Here is a 21,956-nt window from a genome sequence, read left to right on the forward strand (position 1 = left end):
TGTCGGGGAAGCTGATCCACGAACACCCATGGGGCCGGCGGACCGAGCCCCTTTTCGGTTTGGCGGGGGGCGGAGATCGCACGAAGAGCAGATCGAGGCGAAGCACACGAGCAGTTTACCCAGCTTCGGAGCTCTCCGGAGAGATAATACTCCTACTGCTGCTTGTCTGATTGTATTGAGTTCTTGCTCGGGTGTGCTGAGTGCTATAGTACACACGAAACCGAGCATGAGTGTTTTCTGGTTTCCAGCTGACCCCCTCCTCTACGTTGCGCATGGGCCTCCTTTTATATGCTCAAGGGGTCACCGACAGGTGGCAACGTATACAAGGGTAAAACTGGAAAAAGAGGGGTGTTTGGTACAGCTACCTGTACAGTGTATCCTACCTAACCCTGACGGCAGGGGACAAAGGCATTAAATGCCAGTCCGCATCACCCAAACAGTGCAAAAAGGGACCGTCAGGGACGCCACCGCTTGCCACGATGGCGATCTTGTCAGCGTCGCATGCCACCGCGCACCGCTGGCTGCACAGCCTCTCGCCACGCGCGCCTGGAAAGGCCCCCAGGGCGACACGTTGGTGGATGTGCTGGAGCGTAGGTATAGAGTGGCCGCTTGCCGCGGCAAGCGCCTTGCCGCGATCGTTGTTTTGCTGTGCCCGGAAGCTTGTCGCTCACTGGGCCTTGCCGGGACGCGCGGCGCGTCGCGGCAAGTTCCTTGTGATGCCTTGATTGGCCTTCCCGGCAAGCTCCTCTTGCCGGGGCCTTGTCTCCTTGGCTTAAATACTTTGTTCTTGAATGGCTCCAATGGAACCACGGAGGACCTTGGCGGTCACCCGGCAAGCCTTGCCGCGGGGTGCTGCAATTGCCCGTGCACAAGTTCGGGATACTAGGGTACCCCTATTCTAGTACACCGACAAAGAGTAGGGCAAAGCAGAGGCCTCCTAGAAAATGGTACAATGAGAAAATGGAGGCACCACATGAGCAATTATGTCTACACATGTGTTTCTTGGATCAACATCAATTCAGAGAGGCTTTGTTGACCTTACACATCACTCAAGAAAGAAACTTCAGATATCATAGGAACTCAGATCAAAGAATAATTGTAGAATGCAACCAAAAACATTGCAACTTCTTTATGGTGGCCGCAGTTATAAAAGGTGAAACTACTTTTGTGATTAAGAAGATGATAATTAAGCATACTTGCCCTATTAGTACAGAGACAACAAGGGTAAGTGCCAAGTGGCTTGCACAGAAGTATGAGTCACTGTTCAGATCTGATCTAACAACTGGCATTCAGACTTTGATTGATGCTTGCATGGAGAAGTATGGTGTGGATGTGCCCAAGTCAATGGCATATAGAGCAAAGAACATAGCTATTGATGCTGTGCTAGGAGACCACAAGAAGCAATACCCTAGGTTGAAAGACTATGCTCAAACAGTGATGGATACAAACCCTGGGAGTAGAGTAGTAGTCACTACTGTAACTCCAACACCCACTGAAAAAATCCCCCATCCAGGTCCAAGATTCCATGCTATGTTCTATTGCATCAATGGAGCAAGGGAGGGTGTCGGTGTCAAAACCGACGGATCTCGGGTAGGGGGTCCCGAACTGTGCGTCTAGTCGGATGATAACAGGAGACGAGGTACACGATGTTTTACCCAGGTTCGGGCCCTCTTGATGGAGGTAAAACCCTACGTCCTGCTTGATTAATATTGATGATGTGTCTTACAAGAGTAGATCTACCACGAGATCAAGGAGGCTAAACCCTAGAAGCTAGCCTATGGTATGATTGTTGTTCGTCCTATGGGCTAGGGCCATCCGGTTTATATAGACACCGGAGAGGGTTAGGGTTACACAGAGTCGGTTACAAAGGTAGGAGATCTATATATCCATATCGCCAAGCTTGCCTTCCACGCCAAGGAAAGTCCCATCCGGACACGGGACGAAGTCTTCAATCTTGTATCTTCATAGTCTTGGAGTCCGGCCAATAATGATAGTTCGGCTATCCGGACACCCCCTAGTCCGGGACTCCCTCAGTAGCCCCCGAACCAGGCTTCAATAACGACGAATCCGGCGCGTATGTTGTCTTCGGCGTTTGCAAGGCGGGTTCTTCTCCATGCTCCATGTGTTTGCCGGATAGTGTCCGGTTGCTTCATAAATGCTGCGCTCCTTGGCTTCCGCGTCCAATAATGGACTTCTTCCACACGTCGTACGAATGCGAAAAGCCGGGGTATTTTTATGTTTTACCCCCTAGCTGCGCAAATAAGCTGCCTATAAGAGAGGCGAGGATCCAGATCCAAATCAGACCGTCCTCCTTCCTCAAGTACTCGTCGAGGCGCATCTGACACAAAACCCATTCCATCATGGACAGTCGACGCGGCTCCTCTTCTCGCGCTCCCAGCCCTAAGCCAGGAGATTGGAGGAGATGCTCAGTCCCGCACAGCGAGTTAGTGACGCTCCAAGCAGAGGGATATCTTCCCCCGGCCTTCATGGTTCCGGTTCGAGCCGGACTGGCCACCTACAAGGGTGTGAAGCAGGCGGAGAGCGCCCCCAATCCCTCCAAAGGAGAGCGGGTGTGCTTCGTCCCCTACTTAATAAGGGGACTCGGATTACCTATACATCCGTTTCTCCGGGGGCTCCTGGAGTTCTACGGACTCCAGCTTCATCATCTTACACCTACCTCCATTTTGCACATCGCGGGCTTCCTAGCTCTGTGTGAGCTGTTCTTGGGCATTGAGCCCCATTTTGCGCTGTGGAAGAGGTTGGTTTGCCTCGTACCCCGCTCTCACGAGGGGTCGATATATCAAGTGGGCGGAGCCGAAATATGGCGCATCGCCGGGACCAGATACTTGTCCGGGACCCCGAAGAAGGCGTCCGAAGACTGGCCTTTCGGAGTGGTTTTATATGGAGGACGCTCTGCTGCCGGATCCAGTCCGAATCGGCCTTCCGGAGTTCAGCAACACTCCACTGAAGAAACGCCTGAGTTGGCGCCCACGGAGCCCTCAACGAGAAGATGATAGGAGCGTCCATTACTTGATGGGCCGGATACGGCTGCTAGCCCATTCCGGATTAACCATGATCGGAGTCATGGCCACATGCATTATGCGCGGGGTGCAGCCGCTCCAATATAGGGGCTACCCCATGTGGGACTTCAATGGAGACGATGACGCCACCCGTCACGGCCGCAAGGGACCTGGCTCAGCCGACGACCTGGTGAAGATCCTGTCCGGCTTGTACAAGGGGGAGAAGGAGGACTTCCTCCGCACGAATCCTCTGAACGGATTTTCCATGAACAACCCTCGGAGCTGGGTAAGCGGTCGCATGCATATTTGATCCGTGCCTTTAAAGGCAATTGTCTTATTGTATGATTTTGACGCAGGAACTGCGTCGGGATGTGGAGGGCATAAAAAGCCTACCTCCACAACCCGAGGATCCAGAAAGGTCCCTTGATCCGGCCTCCGAAGAGGATTCGGACTTAGCGGTGGAACTGATCGACGGGGTGTTCCACCAGCTCAGCATAGACAATGCTTTAGTCGCCATTACGGCTGACTATCCCGGTTTATTTCTGGCCTCCCAAGTGACTACGACCGAGGTCTTGACACCATCATTTGATCCGTGCTCAATTCTGACCATCCCATACTGATGGTGCATCACAGGAGGTGCCTTTAAGGCGGGAAGCCGAACCCGCGGTGGCCGACCAACAAGGGTCAGTTCGGCCCGGCAGGCGGAAGAGGAGTGCGACGCGAACTGAAACGTCGCTGCAACGGTACGGAGCACCGCTATTTTTAAGGGAAGGATTCCCAGGAGGTATATTAATGCTCATAACCTTTCCAGAAAGAGCACTCGCCGGACAGTGTCCGGAGAGGTTGCCAATCAAGCCTCCGCCAGCCATGCTCCAACGCATGGCCCGGGAGGGGAGGCGAATACAAGGCATGAGCCGGATGCTCCTCCGACGGAGGATGCCGACAGGCTGTCTGCAACCCGGTCTGAGGTGGAGAGTGCCATGAATCACAGGCGTCGCCGGACAGTTCTTCGTGACGCGTGTTTCTCCCCGGAGGCGTTAAATGCCTTTGATGCGGGAAACGCGCACCTCCGTGCCGCTCAAGATGGGTTAACCAGAGCCACGGAGCAGTATGTGAAAGACATACGTGTAAGTAATTTTAATAGTTATATATGCCAGTAGCCCCTGAGACTTAAAATAGTTAAAATAACTGATTTAAGGATCAATTTCTATGTAGGATCTTACGGTGAAGAATACCCATATGTCCCAGGAGCTCCAAGAGTGCAAGGCCCAACTTGAGGCCGCACGAGCCGCTACAGGGGGAGCCACAGAGACCCCCGCTGGTAAGACGTACTTTGAAAAGATAATTAATTAACAAAGTGCGGCGTGAATCTGACAATAATATTGCAGAGGGCGCCGGACTAGATCCGGACAAGCAACAGCTACTGCGTCAGCTAAAGGCCGGCGAGAGGGTGCTTATGAAGGTGCAGCAGGAGAGAAACAAGCTCCAAGATGCCCACACCCAGCTAGGAGAAGAGCTGAAAGGTGTTCGGGCCCAGCTGTCTGGCTCCTTGAAGGAGAATCAGCGGCTTCGTCGCGGCATTTATAGTAAGTGCTTGAGCAAATTCCTTTGAAAAGAAGAATTCGGCGAGGAAGTCGATTGACAGAAATATGTCTTTAGGTGTGCTCACAGGTCGCCCTGCGGAGGAAATGCCTAGGTCAACAGGTGACCAACTTCCCGAGCTGGTGCAATTGTTCGAACGTGTTCGGCAGGCGATGAGTGGCGTTGTTCAGGCTTTATGGCCATCCGTCTCCCTACCCGAGGGCCTTGGTGAGCTTGCTGAGAAGCTTCAGGGAGCACGACGACGCCTCCGTTTGTGGAAGATATCGGCCTGCCGTCAGGGCGCCAGGGAGGCCTGGGCCATGGTGAAGACGCGCTACCCGAAGGCTGACCCAAACCACATGGCCGAGGTCAGACCTGCGGGGCTTGATGGGAAGGAGATCCCTGTGAGCTTGATGTACGACCAAGTAGAACTGGCCGCGAAATATTCCCAACAGGACTGTAAATTAGACAGCCTGTTAGATGGGATTGAGGAGGAGTACAATCAGTCGGTTTGACGATGTAATTTGAAATGACATGTAAGATGCCTTCTAGCCGGATTGTAGATCATTTGTCTTTGCGGATCGTTTCGCTTCAACCTCGGGACGCAACAGTCCGGAGTGTGTCCGAATACCCCTACGGTTATAAAAGAACCGGGGCATGCATGGAGACAAGGCGTCGGGGTCATAATTGCTTTATCAGACAAGTGCCCAACTAATTATGTTATATTACATGGTTAGTAAGAAACATCTTCCAGGGAGAATAGTTCCGTTAAGGGTTCCTTTCCCTGGGAGGCATGCCCTAAGGTGCAATGCCAGACTACGAAAATTGTAGAAAAAGCATCTGGGGGCAGATAAATAAGTAAGTAATAAATCATCTTTCAAGTCACCGACCGAATATTCTCTTAAGAATGCTAGCTTTCGGCTTCACCCAGTCTGAGGTACACATCCGGCTGACCCGGCAGTAACAATCGCAGAGGTGCTCCCTTTACCTCCTAGCGGAACAATCGGGAACGTAGGGGTAAGCACAGGAGCCAGGCAACCCAGCTTGGCCAAAACTTAAGTCATATCGATGCATATAATGGTGAATAAAAGGTACATGCGGAAGTATGACACATGTATTGGGCGTGAAGCCCATATTAATAAGATTCTGGTAAAGAAGCCCCCAGGTATAATGAGTGCTAGGAGCACATCAAGTGTGTGCGAACAAAGCGCAAATCAGCCTATAAAAGGTATTGAGAAAAAAAAAGTGGGAAGAAGGAGGGGGACAAGAGACAGTAAAAAATATAAAAATGTGGACGGGGGAGTGAGACGAACTCTGAGTCCGGTGTTTAGGCGTAGAATCTTCGGAGACGGGCTGCGTTCCATGGGTTCGGCTCGAGTCGGTTGTCAGATGCTTTACGTAGATGGTATGCTCCGCCGGTCAGGACTTGGTCGATGATGAAGGGACCTTCCCACTTGGGCTTAACTTTGTCCTTTTTCTTGTCCGGCAGGCGTAGAACGAGTTTGCCGACATTGTAAGTTTTGGCCCATACTTCTCTGCTTTGATATCTTCGAGCCTGTTGCGTATAACATGCGGAACGAGCCTTTGCCACGTCCCGCTCCTCCTCTAAGGCGTCCAAACTGTCCTGCCGATCCAACTCGGCTTCTCTTTCTTCGTACATGCGCACACGAGGTGAGTCATGAATTATATCGTAGGGCAGAACTGCCTCTGCGCCATATACCATGAAAAATGGTGTGAATCCAGTAGTTCGGTTTGTTGTGGTCCGCAGCCCCCAGAGTACGGAGTCGAGCTCCTCTACCCAGTGCTTGTTAGATTCCTTGAGGGACCGCACTAGTCTGGGTTTGATGCCGCTCATGATTAGACCATTTGCTCGCTCGACTTGACCGTTAGTTTGGGGGTGATAGACTGAAGCGTAATCGAGCTTGATGCCCATGTTTTTGCACCAGAGTTTAACCTCGTCGGTCATGAAGTTCGTGCCGTTACCAGTGATGATGCTGTGGGGGACGCCAAAACGATGTACCACCCCGGATATGAAGTCTATCAGCGGTCCGGATTCTGCCGTTTTAACCGGCTTGGCCTCAATCCATTTGGTGAATCTGTCCACCATGACCAATAAGTATTTGTGCTTGTGGGTTCCCCCTTTAAGGGGTCCAACCATGTCAAGCCCCCAGACCGCGAACGGCCAGGTAATGGGTATAGTTTTGAGGGCGGTGGGTGGCATATGGCTCTGATTAGCAAAGAGCTGGCAACCGACGCATCGTTGGACTAAGTCCTGAGCATCTGCCCGGGCTGTTGGCCAATAAAATCCTGTACGGAAGGCCTTGCCTACAACGGCCTGGGCTGCAGCATGGTGCCCGCCAAGTCCGGCGTGAATTTCAACCAGGAGATTCCGCCCCTCCTCTTCGGAGATACACCTTTGAAGGACTCCGGTTGTGCTTTTCTTATAAAGTTCTCCCTCATGGACCTTGTAGGCTTTAGGTCGCCGAACTATGCAGCGGGCCTCATTTTGGTCTTCGGGAAGTTCGTGCCGAATTAAGTAGGCTAGGAATGGTTCTGTCCACGGGGCAATTATTGCCATTATTTCGTGAGCTGAAGGTGTTATTTCAATGGCTGAGCCGCCGATTGTGTCAGAATGCTCTGAGTTAGGTGATGCAGCTGGCTCCGGATTGTTATTTCCGGACTCCTCTTCCCATAACACGGATGGCTTAAAGAGCCGTTCCAGGAAGATGTTTGGAGGGACGGCGTCTCGTTTCGCGCCGATGCGCGCTAACACGTCTACTGCCTGGTTATTATCCCGGGCTACATGGTGGAATTCGAGTCCTTCGAACCGAGCTGACATTTTTGTTGGAAATATGCCCTAGAGGCAATAATAAAAGGGTTATTATTATATTTCCTTGTTCATGATAATTGTCTTTTGTTCATGCTATAACTGTATTATCCGGAAATCGTAATACACGTGTGAATACATAGACCATAACATGTCCCTAGTGAGCCTCTAGTTGACTAGCTCGTTGGTCGGCAGATAGTCATGGTTTTTGACTATGGACATTAGATGTCATTGACAACGGGATCACATCATTAGGAGAATGATGTGATGGACGAGACCCAATCCTAAGCATAGCACAAGATCGTATAGTTCGTTTTGCTAGAGCTTTTCCAATGTCAAGTATCTCTTCCTTAGACCATGAGATCGTGTAACTCCCGGATACCGTAAGAGTGCTTTGGGTGTACCAAACGTCACAACGTAACTGGGTGACTATAAAGGTGCACTACAGGTATCTCCGAAAGTGTCTGTTGGGTTGACACGGATCGAGACTGGGATTTGTCACTCCGTATGACAGAGAGGTATCTCTGGGCCCACTCGGTAATGCATCATCACAATGAGCTCAAAGTGACCAAGTGTTTGGTCACGGGATCATGCATTACGGTACGAGTAAAGTGACTTGCCGGTAACGAGACTGAACGAGGTATTGGGATACCGACGATCGAGTCTCGGGCATGTAACGTACCGAATGACAAAGGGAATTGTATACGGGGTTGTTCTAATCCTCGACATCGTGGTTCATCCGATGAGATCATCGAGGAGCATGTGGGAGCCAACATGGGTATCCAGATCCCGCTGTTGGTTATTGCCCGAGAGCCGTCTCGGTCATGACTACGTGTCTCCCGAACCCGTAGGGTCTACACACTTAAGGTTCGGTGACGCTAGGGTTGTATGAATATGAGTATGCAGTATACCGAATGTTGTTCGGAGTCCCGGATGAGATCCCGGACGTCACGAGGAGTTTCGGAATGGTCCGGAGGTAAAGATTTATATATATAGGAAGTGGTATTTCGGCCATCGGGAAAGTTTCGGGGTCACCTGGTATTGTACCGGGACCACCGGATGGGTCCCGGGGGTCCACCAGGTCGGGCCACCCATCCCGGAGGGCCCCGTGGGCTGAAGTGGGAAGGGAGCCAGCCCATAGTGGGCTGGTGCGCCCCCCTAGGCCCACCCCCTGCGCCTAGGGTTGAAACCCTAGGGTGGGGGGGGGGGCGCACCACATGCCTTGGGGGGCACTCCTCCCCCCTTGGCCGCCGTCCCCTTGGGAGATTGAATCTCCCAGGGCCGGCGCCCCCCCTGCGGGCCTATATAAAGGGAGGGGGGAGAGGGGCAGCCGCACCCTGAAGTTCTGGCGCCCCCTCCCCCTGCTACACCTCTTCCTCCTCCGTCACGTGCTTGGCGAAGCCCTACCGGAGTGCTGCTGTTCCACCACCACCACGCCGTTGTGCTGCTGCTGGAGCCATCATCATCAACCTCTCCTTTCCCCTTGCTGGATCAAGAAGGAGGAGACGTCATCCGCTCCGTACGTGTGTTGAACACGGAGGTGCCATCCGTTCGGTGCTAGGATCTCCGGTGATAGGATCACGACGAGAACGACTACTTCAACCCCGTTCTTTTGAACGCTTCCGCTCGCGATCTACAAAGTGGTATGTAGATGCATCTCCCATGACTCGTTGCTTAGATGAACTCATAGATGGATCTTGGTGAAACCGTAGGAAAATTTTTAATTTTCTGCAACGTTCCCCAACAGTGGTATCAGAGCCAGGTTTATGCGTAGTTCTCTATTGCACGAGTAGAACACAATTTTGTTGTGGGCGTAGATCTTGTCAACTTGCTTGACACTACTAGTCTTATCTTGCTTCAGCGGTATTGTGGGATGAAGCGGCCCGGACCAACCTTACACGTACGCTTACGTGAGACCGGTTCCACCGACTAATATGCACTAGTTGCATAAGGTGGCTGGCTGGTGTCTGTCTCTCCCACTTTAGTTGGAGCGGATTCGACAAAAAGGGTCCTAATGAAGGGTAAATAGAAGTTGACAAGATCACGTTGTGGTTATTCGTAGGTAAGAAAACGTTCTTGCTAGAACCCAATTGCAGCCACGTAAAAGATGCAACAACAATTAGAGGACGTCTAACTTGTTTTTGCAGCAATTGTCTTGTGATGTGATATGGCCAGAAGTTGTGATGAATGATGAATGATATATTGTGATGTATGAGATCATGTTCTTATAATAGGAATCACGACTTGCATGTCGATGAGTATGACAACCGGCAGGAGCCATAGGAGTTGTCTTTATTTTTGTATGACCTGCGTGTCATTAAAAAATGCCATGCAAATTACCTTACTTTGTTGCTAAACGCGTTAGCCATAGAAGTAGAAGTAGTCGTTGGCATGACAACGTCATGAAGACACGATGATGGAGATCATGATGATGGAGATCATGATGATGGAGATCATGGTGTCATGCCGGTGACGAAGATGATCATGGAGCCCCGAAGATGGAGATTGAAGGAGCTGTATGATATTGGCCATATCATGTCACTATTATATAATTGCATGTGATGTTTATTATGTTTATGCATCTTGTTTACTTAGAACGACGGTAGTAAATAAGATGATCCCTTACAAAAATTTCAAGAAGTGTTCTCCCCTAACTGTGCACCGTTGCTAAAGTTCGTCGTTTCGAAGCACCACGTGATGATCGGGTGTGATAGATCCTTACGTTCACATACAGTGGGTGTAAGACAGTTTTACACATGCAAAACACTTAGGGTTAACTTGACGAGCCTAGCATGTACAGACATGGCCTCGGAACACGGAGACCGAAAGGTCGAACACCGGTCGTATGGAAGATACGATCAACATGAGAATGTTCACCGACGATGACTAGTCCGTCTCACGTGATGATCGGACACGGCCTAGTCGACTCGGATCGTGTAACACTTAGATGACTAGAGGGATGTCTAATCTGAGTGGGAGTTCATTATATTAATTTGATTAGAGGAACTTAATTATCATGAACTTAGTCTAAAACCTTTGCAAAATATGTCTTGTAGATCAAATGGCCAACGCTCATGTCAACATGAACTTCAACGCGTTCCTAGAGAAAACCAAGCTGAAAGATGATGGCAGCAACTATACGGACTGGGTCCGGAACCTGAGGATCATCCTCATAGCTGCCAGGAAACAATATGTCCTAGAAGGACCGCTAGGTGACGCTCCCATCCCAGAGAACCAAGACATTATGAATGCTTGGCAGTCTCGTGCTAATGATTACTCCCTCGTTCAGTGCGGCATGCTTTACAGCTTAGAACTGGGGCTCCAAAAGCGTTTTGAGCAACACGGAGCATATGAGATGTTCGAGGAGCTGAAACTAGTTTTCCAAGCTCATGCCTGGGTCGAGAGATATGAAGTCTCCGACAAGTTCTATAGTTGGAAGATGGAGGAAAATAGTTCTGTCAGTGAGCATATACTCAAAATGTCTGGGTTGCACAACCGCCTGTCCCAGCTGGACATTGACCTCCCGGATGAGGCGGTCATTGACAGAATCCTTCAGTCGCTCCCACCAAGCTACAAGAGCTTTGTGCTGAACTACAATATGCAGGGGATGGTGAAGACCATTCCTGAAGTATTTTCAATGCTGAAGTCAGCAGAGGTTGAAATCAAGAAAGATCATCAAGTGTTGATGGTCAATAAGACCACTAAGTTCAAGAAGGGCAAGGGTAAGAAGAACTTCAAGAAGGACGGCAAAGATGTTGCCGCACCCGGTAAGCCAGTTGCCGGGAAGAAGTCAAAGAATGGACCCAAGCCTGAGACTGAGTGCTTTTATTGCAAGGGGAAGGGTCACTGGAAGCGGAACTGCCCCAAATACTTAGCGGATAAGAAGGCCGGCAACACCAAAGGTATATTTGATATACATGCAATTGATGTGTACCTTACCAGTACTCGTAGTAACTCCTGGGTATTTGATACCGGTGCCGTTGCTCATATTTGTAACTCACAGCAGGAGCTGCGGAATAAGCGGAGACTGGCAAAGGACGAGGTGACGATGCGCGTCGGAAATGGTTCCAGGGTCAATGTGATCGCCGTCGGCACGCTACCTCTACATTTACCAACGGGATTAGTTTTGAACCTTAATAATTGTTATTTGGTGCCAAGTTTGAGCATGAACATTGTATCTGGATCTCGTTTAATACGAGATGGCTACTCATTTAAATCCGAGAATAATGGTTGTTCTATTTATATGAGAGATATGTCTTATGGTCATGCCCCGATGGTCAATGGTTTATTCTTAATGAATCTCGAGCGTAATGTTACACATATTCATAGCGTGAATACCAAAAGATGTAAAGTTGATAACGATAGTCCCACATACTTGTGGCACTGCCGCCTTGGTCACATTGGTGTCAAGCGCATGAAGAAGCTCCATGCTAATGGACTTTTGGAGTCTCTTGATTATGAATCATTTGACAGATGCGAACCGTGCCTCATGGGCAAAATGACCAAGACTCCGTTCTCCGGAACAATGGAGCGAGCAACCAACTTGTTGGAAATCATACATACCGATGTGTGCGATCCAATGAGCGTTGAGGCTCGCGGAGGATATCGTTATGTTCTCACTCTCACTGATGACTTGAGTAGATATGGGTATGTCTACTTGATGAAACACAAGTCTGAGACCTTTGAAAAGTTCAAGGAATTTCAGAATGAGGTAGAGAATCAACGTGACAGAAAGATAAAATTATTACGATCGGATCGTGGAGGAGAGTATTGAAGTCACGAATTTGGTACACACTTAAGAAAATGTGGAATCGTTTCACAACTCACGCCGCCTGGAACACATCAGCGTAACGGTGTGTCCAAACGTCGTAATCGCACTCTATTGGATATGGTGCGGTCTATGATGTCTCTTACCGATTTACCGCTATCATTTTGGGGATACGCTCTAGAGACAGCTACATTCACTTTAAATAGGGCACTATCTAAATCCGTTGAGACGACACCGTATGAATTATGGTTTGGGAAGAAACCTAATCTGTCATTTCTAAAAGTTTGGGGATGCGATGCTTATGTCAAGAAACTTCAACCTGAAAAGCTCGAACCCAAGTCGGAAAAATGCGTCTTCATAGGATACCCTAAGGAAACCATTGGGTATACCTTCTACTTAAGATCCGAGGGCAAGATCTTTGTTGCCAAGAACGGATCCTTTCTGGAAAAATAGTTTCTCTCGAAAGAAGTAAGTGGGAGGAAAGTAGAACTCGATGAAGTACTACCTCTTGAACGGGATAGTAGTGCAGCTCAGGAAAATGTTCCTGTGATGCCTACACCGACTGAAGAGGAAAATAATGATGATGATCAAGGTACTTCTGATCAAGTTACTACTGAACTTCGTAGGTCCACAAGGACACGTTCCGCACCAGAGTGGTACGGCAACCCTGTCCTGGAAATCATGTTGTTAGACAACGGTGAACCTTCGAACTATGAAGAAGCGATAGCGGGCCCAGATTCCAACAAATGGCTTGAAGCCATGAAATCCGAGATAGAATCCATGTATGAAAACAAAGTATGGACTTTGACTGACTTGCCCGATGATCGGCGAGTGAAAGAAAACAAATGGATCTTTAAGAAGAAGATGGACGCGGATGGTAATGTCACCATCTATAAAGCTCGACTTGTCGCTAAGGGTTATCGGCAAGTTCAAGGGATTGACTACGATGAGACTTTCTCTCCCGTAGCGAAGCTTAAGTCCGTCCGAATCATGTTAGCAATTGCCGCATACTATGATTATGAGATATGGCAGATGGACGTCAAAACGGCATTCCTTAACGGGCATCTTAAGGAAGAACTGTATATGATGCAGCCGAAAGGTTTTGTCGATCCTAAGAACGCTGACAAAGTATGCAAGCTCCAGCGATCCATTTATGGGCTGGTGCAAGCATCTCGGAGTTGGAACATTCGCTTTGATGAGATGATCAAAGCGTTTGGGTTTATGCAGACTTATGGAGAAGCCTGCGTTTACAAGAAAGTGAGTGGGAGCTCTGTAGCATTTCTCATATTATATGTAGATGACATACTTTTGATGGGAAATAATATAGAATTCTTGGACAGTATTAAGGCCTACTTGAATAAGTGTTTTTCAATGAAGGATCTTGGAGAAGCTGCTTACATATTAGGCGTCAAGATCTATAGGGATAGATCAAGACGCCTCATAGGTCTTTCACAAAGCACATACCTTGATAAAATTTTGAAGAAGTTCAAAATGGATCAGTCCAAGAAAGGGTTCTTGCCTGTACTGCAAGGTGTGAGATTGAGCTCGGCTCAATGCCCGACCACAGCAAAAGATAAAGAAGAGATGAGCGTCATCCCCTATGCCTTAGCCATAGGATCTATTATGTATGCCATGCTGTGTACCAGACCTGATGTAAACCTTGCCGTAAGTTTGGTAGGAAGGTACCAAAGTAATCCCGGCAAGGAACACTGGACAGCGGTCAAGAATATCCTAAAGTACCTGAAAAGGACGAAGGACATGTTTCTCGTTTATGGAGGTGACGAAGAGCTCGTCGTAAAGGGTTATGTCGACGCTAGCTTCGGCACAGATTTGGATGACTCTAAGTCACAAACCGGATATGTGTATATGTTGAATGGTGGAGCAGTAAGCTGGTGCAGCTGCAAGCAGAGCGTCGTGGCGGGATCTACATGTGAAGCGGAGTACATGGCAGCCTCGGAGGCAGCACATGAAGCTATTTGGGTGAAGGAGTTCATCACCGACCTAGGAGTCATACCCAATGCGTTGGGGCCGATCAAACCCTTCTGTGACAACACTGGAGCTATTTCCCTTGCCAAGGAGCCCAGGTTTCACAAGAAGACCAGGCACATCAAGCGTCGTTTCAACTCCATCCGAGAAAATGTTCAAGATGGAGACATAGATATTTGCAAAGTACATACGGATCTGAATGTCGGAGATCCATTGACTAAACCTCTCTCGCGAGCAAAACATGATCAACACCAGAACTCTATGGGTGTTCGATTCATCACAATGTAACTAGATTATTGACTCTAGTGCAAGTGGGAGACTGTTGGAAATATGCCCTAGAGGCAATAATAAAAGGGTTATTATTATATTTCCTTGTTCATGATAATTGTCTTTTATTCATGCTATAACTGTATTATCTGGAAATCGTAATACACGTGTGAATACATAGACCATAACATGCCCCTAGTGAGCCTCTAGTTGACTAGCTCGTTGGTCGACAGATAGTCATGGTTTCTGACTATGGACATTAGATGTCATTGACAACGGGATCACATCATTAGGAGAATGATGTGATGGACGAGACCCAATCCTAAGCATAGCACAAGATCGTATAGTTCGTTTTGCTAGAGCTTTTCCAATGTCAAGTATCTCTTCCTTAGACCATGAGATCGTGTAACTCCCGGATACCGTAAGAGGGCTTTGAGTGTACCAAACGTCTCAACGTAACTGGGTGACTATAAAGGTGCACTACAGGTATCTCCGAAAGTGTCTGTTGGGTTGACACGGATCGAGACTGGGATTTGTCACTCCGTATGATGGAGAGGTATCTCTGGGCCCACTCGGTAATGCATCATCACAATGAGCTCAAAGTGACCAAGTGTTTGGTCATGGGATCATGCATTACGGTACAAGTAAAGTGACTTGCCGGTAACGAGACTGAACGAGGTATTGGGATACCGACGATTGAGTCTCGGGCATGTAACGTACCGAATGACAAAGGGAATTGTATACGGGGTTGTTCTAATCCTCGACATCGTGGTTCATCCGATGAGATCATCGAGGAGCATGTGGGAGCCAACATGGGTATCCATATCCCGCTGTTAGTTATTGCCCGAGAGCCGTCTCGGTCATGACTACGTGTCTCCCGAACCCGTAGGGTCTACACACTTAAGGTTCGGTGACACTAGGGTTGTATGAATATGAGTATGCAGTATACTGAATGTTGTTTGGAGTCCCGGATGAGATCCCGGACGTCATGAGGAGTTTCGGAATGGTCCGGAGGTAAAGAATTATATATATAGGAAGTGGTATTTCGGCCATCGGGAAAGTTTCGGGGTCACCCGGTATTGTACCGGGACCACCGGATGGGTCCCGGGGGTCCACCGGGTGGGGCCACCCATCCCGGAGGGCCCCGTGGGCTGAAGTGGGAAGGGAGCCAGCCCATAGTGGGCTGGTGCGCCCCCCTAGGCCCACCCCCTGCGCCTAGGGTTGAAACCCTAGGGTGGGGGGGGGGCGCACCACATGCCTTGGGGGGCACTCCTCCCCCCTTGGCCGCCGTCCCCTTGGGAGATTGAATCTCCCAGGGCCGGCGCCCCCCCTGGGGGCCTATATAAAGGGAGGGGGGAGAGGGGCAGCCGCACCCTGAAGTTCTGGCCCCCCCTCCCCCTGCTACACCTCTTCCTCCTCCGTCACGTGCTTGGCGAAGCCCTGCCGGAGTGCTGCTGTTCCACCACCACCACGCCGTTGTGCTGCTGTTGGAGCCATCATCATCAACCTCTCCTTTCCCCTTGCTGGATCAAGAAGTTGGAGACGTCATCCGCTCCGTACGTGTGTTGAACGCGGAGGTGCCGTCCGTTCGGCGCTAGGATCTCCGGTGATAGGATCACGACGAGAACGACTACTTCAACCCCGTTCTTTTGAACGCTTCCGCTTGCGATCTACAAAGTGGTATGTAGATGCATCTCCCATGACTCGTTGCTTAGATGAACTCATAGATGGATCTTGGTGAAACCGTAGGAAAATTTTTAATTTTCTGCAACATTCCCCAACAATTTTTAGTACGGCGTTGCGGTAAGCTGCCATTTTGGATCTTTGGCGTCAAAGTCTCCATTTACTTGGGATATTGCGAGGTTTGAATCCCTGCACACCTCTAGGCGTTGAATGCCCATGGAGATTGCCATCCGGAGGCCATGCAGAAGGGACTCATATTCGGCTGCGTTGTTGGAGTCCATGTACATTATTTGAAGTACGTATTGGATTGTGTCCCCAGTTGGGGACTTCAGGACGATGCCAGCCCCCAAACCAGCCAACATTTTGGATCAATCGAAATGCATGATCCAATTGGAGTATGCGCCGTACTCTTTAGGGAGTTCGACTTCGGTGCATTCGGTGACGAAGTCAGCCAGAACCTACGACTTTATAGCTCGCTGTGGTTTATAGGTTATGTCAAATGGTAAGAGCTCAATAGCCCATTTTGCAATCCTACCCGTTGCGTCGCGATTGTTTATAATATCGTTGAGAGGTACTTCGGAGGCCACCGTTATGGAACACTCTTGAAAGTAGTGTCGCAGCTTCCGGAATGCCATGAACACCGCATACGCTATCTTTTGATAATGTGGGTACCGGGACTTGCATGGAGTTAGAACAGTGGATACGTAGTACACTGGTTTTTGAAGAGGGAATCTGTGGCCTTCTGTCTCTTGCTCGACGACGAGTACCGGGCTGACAACTTGATGTGTTGCTGCGATATATAATAACATAGGTTCACCCAGGTTGGGTGCAGCCAGGACCGGATTTGTTGCCAGTATGGCCTTTATTTCTTCGAGTCCGGCTGTGGCAGCATCCGTCAATTCGAAATGTTCGGTGCGCCGGAGGAGGCGGTAGAGGGGCAGAGCCTTTTCTCCCAAACGGGAGATGAAGCGACTTAAGGCCGCTACGCATCCGGTTAGTTTTTGTATTTTCTTGAGGTCCTTTGGAATATCCAATTGTGACAGAGCTTGGATTTTGGCCGGGTTTGCTTCAATTCCTCTACCAGATACGGTGAAGCCCAAGAGCTTTCCGGCTGTTACGCCGAAGACGCATTTTTCTGGATTGAGCTTAATGTCATATGCTTGGAGGTTGTCGAATGTCACCCTCAAGTCTTCTACTAGAGTTTCGGCGTGTTTGGTCTTGACGACCACATCGTCTACGTATGCCTCTACTGTTTTGCCTATCTGGGTAGCCAGACATGTTTGAATCATGCGCTGATATGTTGCGCCGGCGCTTTTGAGTCCGGAGGGCATTGTGTTGAAGCAGAATGGCCCATATGGAGTAATGAATGCCGTTGCGGCCTGGTCTTTCTCCGCCATCTTGATTTGATGGTATCCGGAGTATGCGTCGAGGAAGCACAATGAATCGTGCCCTGCGGTAGCATCGATGATTTGGTCGATGCGAGGGAGGCGGAAAGGGTCCTTTGGACAGGCCTTGTTAAGGTCTTTAAAATCGACGCAAAGGCGCCAATATTTGTCCTTTTTTGGTACCATTACTAGATTGGCTAGCCAGTCCGGATGTTTTATATCTCTGATGAATCTGGCTTCTAAGAGTTTGGCTAGCTCCTCTCCCATTGCCTGTCTTTTGGGTTCAGAAAATCGCCGAAGAGCTTGTTTGACCGGCTTGAATCCTTTTAGGATGTTTAGGCTGTGCTCTGCCAGCCTGCGTGGGATTCCTGGCATGTCTGAAGGGTGCCAGGCAAAAATATCCCAATTTTCCCGAAGGAATTCTCGTAGTGCGGCTTCGACATCAGGACTTAATTGTGCCCCAATGGAGGCCGTCTTTGTGGGGTCCGTTGGATGGACCTGAAATTTGACTATTTCGTCTGCTGGTTTAAAACAGGTGGACTTGGACCTCTTATCGAGTATCACATCGTCCCTATCCACCCTGGAGCGCAGCGTAGTTAGTTCCTCTGCTGCTAGGGCTTCGGACAATGCCTCTAGGGCCAGTGCGTCTGTCTTATTTTCAGCGCGGAGTGCTGTATCTGGATCACTGGCAAGAGTGATTATCCCATTGGGTCCGGGCATTTTGAGCTTCTTGTACCCGTAGTGGGGTATAGCTTGGAAGATTGTGAATGCCTCTCGCCCTAACAAAGCATGATATCCGCTGCCGAATGGGGCCACTTGGAACGTGACCTCCTCGGACCTGTAATTGTCCGGTGAGCCGAACACTACATCTAGTGTGATTTTTCCTGTGCAGCGTACTTCTCGACTAGGGATTATCCCTCTGAAAGTTGTGCTCCTTCGCTCGATGCTGCTCCAGTCAATATCCATTTTTTGAAGGGTTTCCTCGTAGATGAGGTTTAATCCGCTGCCGCCATCCATGAGTACCTTGGTAAGGCGAAAGCCGTCCACTATCGGACTGAGGACCAATGCGGCTGGTGCTCTAGCTGTTCGAAATTTAGGTTCGTCGCTGGCGTTGAAGGTGATAGCCGTGTCACTCCATGGATTTGCTGTTGCTACTTGGTAGACATCGGCGAGGCCGCGGATTGTTCGTTTGCGCATGTTATTTGATGCGAAAGTCTCGAAGACTATTAATACCGTACCGGTACTGCTGGGCTATTTGCCCGGGGCTAAAAAGCCTTCGCCACTTTTGGCCACCTGCCGTAGTATCCAACATGCTCGAAGGCTGTGTGTTGGAGTGGCGCCCTCCGTACTGTGGATTTTGCAAGGTCCGTTGAGCCAGCCCTCCAGTACGGTTCCATGCCCTTTAGGGTTTTTTTGCTTTTTGGTTTTTAACCCAGGTGCTTGAGTATGGCGCACCCTTTTACTTTGGACTAGGGTTGTAGTCAAGGCCAGACTGTCCCAAAACCTAGTTTCGGTGTTCCTGGCACTCTCCACCGCACAGTATTTTTGTACGATGGTCGCTAGGTCGACGAAGCGTGTAACTTCGCGACAACTTATGGCGTTCATGATTCCCTTGTCCGTGCAATTGTTGCAGAAAATTGAAATCGCGCTTTCTTCACAGCAGTCCTTTATCATGTTCATAACCAGGAGGAATCTGGCCCAATAATGATGTACTGTTTCATCGGGCTCTTTCCGTATTCGAGAGAGATCGCTTATGTTTGGGTGGGCGGGTGGAATCAAGTTCGGAACCCCGCCCGATCTGAGGCTCAAAGGCCAAGAAGTTTCCGGATCTGGAAGCTTGATTTGCTGGATGCTTTCCAACGAATCTAGTCTGATGCCTGACTCTAAGTTCAGTATTTGATTAGCGTCCGTCCCTCCGCGGAATCCGGCTTGGAGGGATCGGGAATCCGGACATAGTTGGTTTTCAACGTAGAAGAAGGGTTGTCGGATTGTCCCTCTACCACGACAACGTGGTGGGTAGCCTGAGGAGAGTTAATCTCTCTCAGATCGGTTTTAAGCCCAATCTGATCTTAGTCTGTAGCGACTCCCAGGGTGGCGATGCGATCCAAGAGCTCGTTTACAGAGGAGAGCTCAATCGGATCTAACTGCTCGGCGAATTCCGAGCTGATGTGAAGATCGCTTTTGATGACCTGAGAGGTCATCGTCGGAGCGGTGGCCGAACAGGCGGTCATAAAAAACCACCTAGCCGGACAGTTTGGCCGGCGGCCAAAGCTCCCTTGATGACAGTGCCATCTTTAAAGACGGCAAAAGGCATCCTTCCTGATCGCGATGGCACAGAGGAACTCTCAATGAAAGCACCAATGTCGGTGTCAAAACCGGCGGATCTCGGGTAGGGGGTCCCGAACTGTGCGTCTAGGCGGATGGTAACAGGAGATGAGGGACACGATGTTTTACCCAGGTTCGGGCCCTCTTGATGGTGGTAAAACCCTACGTCTTGCTTGATTAATATTGATGATGTGTGTTACAAGAGTAGATCTACCACGAGATCAAGGAGGCTAAACCCTAAAAGCTAGCCTATGGTATGATTGTTGTTCGTCCTATGGACTAGGGCCATCCGGTTTATATAGACACCGGAGAGGGCTAGGTTACACAGAGTCGGTTACAAAGGTAGGAGATCTATATATCCGTATCGCCAAGCTTGCCTTCCACGCCAAGGAAAGTCTCATCCGGACACGGGACGAAGTCTTCAATCTTGTATCTTCATAGTCTTGGAGTCCGGCCGATGATGATAGTTCGACTATCCGGACACCCGCTAGTCCGGGACTCCCTCAGAGGGGTTTCTCAAGGGGTGCAGACCATTCATTGGTTAGTTTGTTCACCTTGTGCATTAGTTACATATTGTTTCATCTTGAAATGCATTTGAATGTTTTAAATATTGAATTTGCTTGCTCATTCAGGTGTTGATGGGTGCTTCATTAAGTTAACTACTGGTGCTCAACTACTTGCTGCCACTGGTAGAGATGGCAACAACAATATATACCCACTAGCATTTGGTATTGTTGGGCAAGAGGACACAACTAACTGGTGTTGGTTTCTACACCAACTTAAAATCTGCCTAGGAGGAGAAGAGGGACAGTTTGGTCCATATACAATAATGCCAGATAGACAAAAGGTATGTGCTTGCATCTTATGTCCTTGTTCCTATATGGTTGTTTTGTGCTAGATAGTAGCTTAGCTAGTTTAATTGTGTGTCCCAGGGCCTACTAAATGCAGTGAATGCTGTCTTTCCTAAGTGCAACCAAAGGTTCTGCCTTAGGCATATCTATGCAAACTTCCAAAATGCTGGGTTTAGCGGGGAAGATCTGAAGAAGTGTATGGATAATGCTGCCTATGCAAATAGTGAACACAAATTTAACATTGCAATGAATGACCTTAGAGCTGAATGCCAGGAAGCTTGGGAGTGGCTTTATCAAATACCCAAGAAAACATGGGCAAGGCATGCATTTGACACAAACTGCAAGACTGACCTTGTAGTTAACAATTTGTCTGAGGTGTTCAACAAGTATTTCCTAGATGTTAGGAAGAAACCAATTAGGACAATGTGTGATGGAATAAAGGATAAGCAGATGATGAGGTGGCATAGGAATAGGGAGAGTGGAAAGACAGCTAGATGGGACATAACACCCCATTATAGTGAGAAGCTAGAGGTTGAGAAGGGGAGGGCCAAATATTGCAAGCCAATTCAAGCTGGTGTGAACTTGTGGCAGGTTACAAGTGGGCAGCAAACCCATGCTATTAACTTGCAAGTGCACACATGTGGGTGCAGAAAATGGGACCTCACTGGCATCCCATGTAACCATGCCATCTCAGCAATAAACAAGGGCAAAAGAAAACCATAGGATTATGTCAGCAAGTTCTTCAAGAAAGAATTTTATGTGGCAGCTTATGAACCAATGATCTATCCAGTTCCTGGTGAGCATGACTGGACAAAGACCCCTGGTCCAGACATTGACCCACCTGCTTTTAAAGTGAAGAGAGGAAGAAAGAAAGAGAAGAGGATCAAGGGGAAATTTGAAGTTCCAAAGCCTAAGGACACATCAAGAATGGGGACTATAACATGTGGTAATTGTGGACTGCAAGGACATAGGTACACAAGCTGCCTCAAGCAGTTGAAGCCTGAGCTGGCTTTGAGGAAGAACAAACATGTGGTAATCCTCTTATAAGTGGTTTTCCTTCTTGTACATTCCATTTTTTAAGTACTAACTCATTTTCCTTCTTGTTTATGCAAGCCTCTTGCAAGGAATTCCAATGGTGGTGCTGCTGCTACTACACCAGCAGTAAGAAGCTCTCATTCAGCTCCTACAACAACACCAACAGGTGGAACAGGAGGTGCTGGGAGAGGAGCTGGGAGAGGAGCTGGGAGAGGTGCTGCAGCTGTA

At 49.1% G+C, this 21,956-nt stretch overlaps 1 protein-coding gene across 1 annotated transcript in view; it reads left to right on the forward strand.

The window, feature by feature from the left end:
* The window catches only part of LOC119294374, a 32,060-nt gene extending 10,320 nt beyond the window's left edge, over positions 1–21,740 (forward strand). The window contains exons 2-6 of the mRNA XM_037572569.1: positions 1,145–1,561; positions 20,350–20,382; positions 20,475–20,689; positions 20,775–21,369; positions 21,460–21,740. Of these exons, the coding sequence (XP_037428466.1) occupies positions 1,145–1,561; positions 20,350–20,382; positions 20,475–20,689; positions 20,775–21,369; positions 21,460–21,740 (1,541 nt within the window). The remainder of the gene's footprint in view (positions 1–1,144; positions 1,562–20,349; positions 20,383–20,474; positions 20,690–20,774; positions 21,370–21,459) is intronic.
* The last annotated feature ends 216 nt before the right edge of the window (positions 21,741–21,956 follow it).

The sequence above is a fragment of the Triticum dicoccoides genome, chromosome 4B, assembly GCF_002162155.2.
Source record: "Triticum dicoccoides isolate Atlit2015 ecotype Zavitan chromosome 4B, WEW_v2.0, whole genome shotgun sequence".
NCBI classification, from domain to species: domain Eukaryota; kingdom Viridiplantae; phylum Streptophyta; class Magnoliopsida; order Poales; family Poaceae; genus Triticum; species Triticum dicoccoides.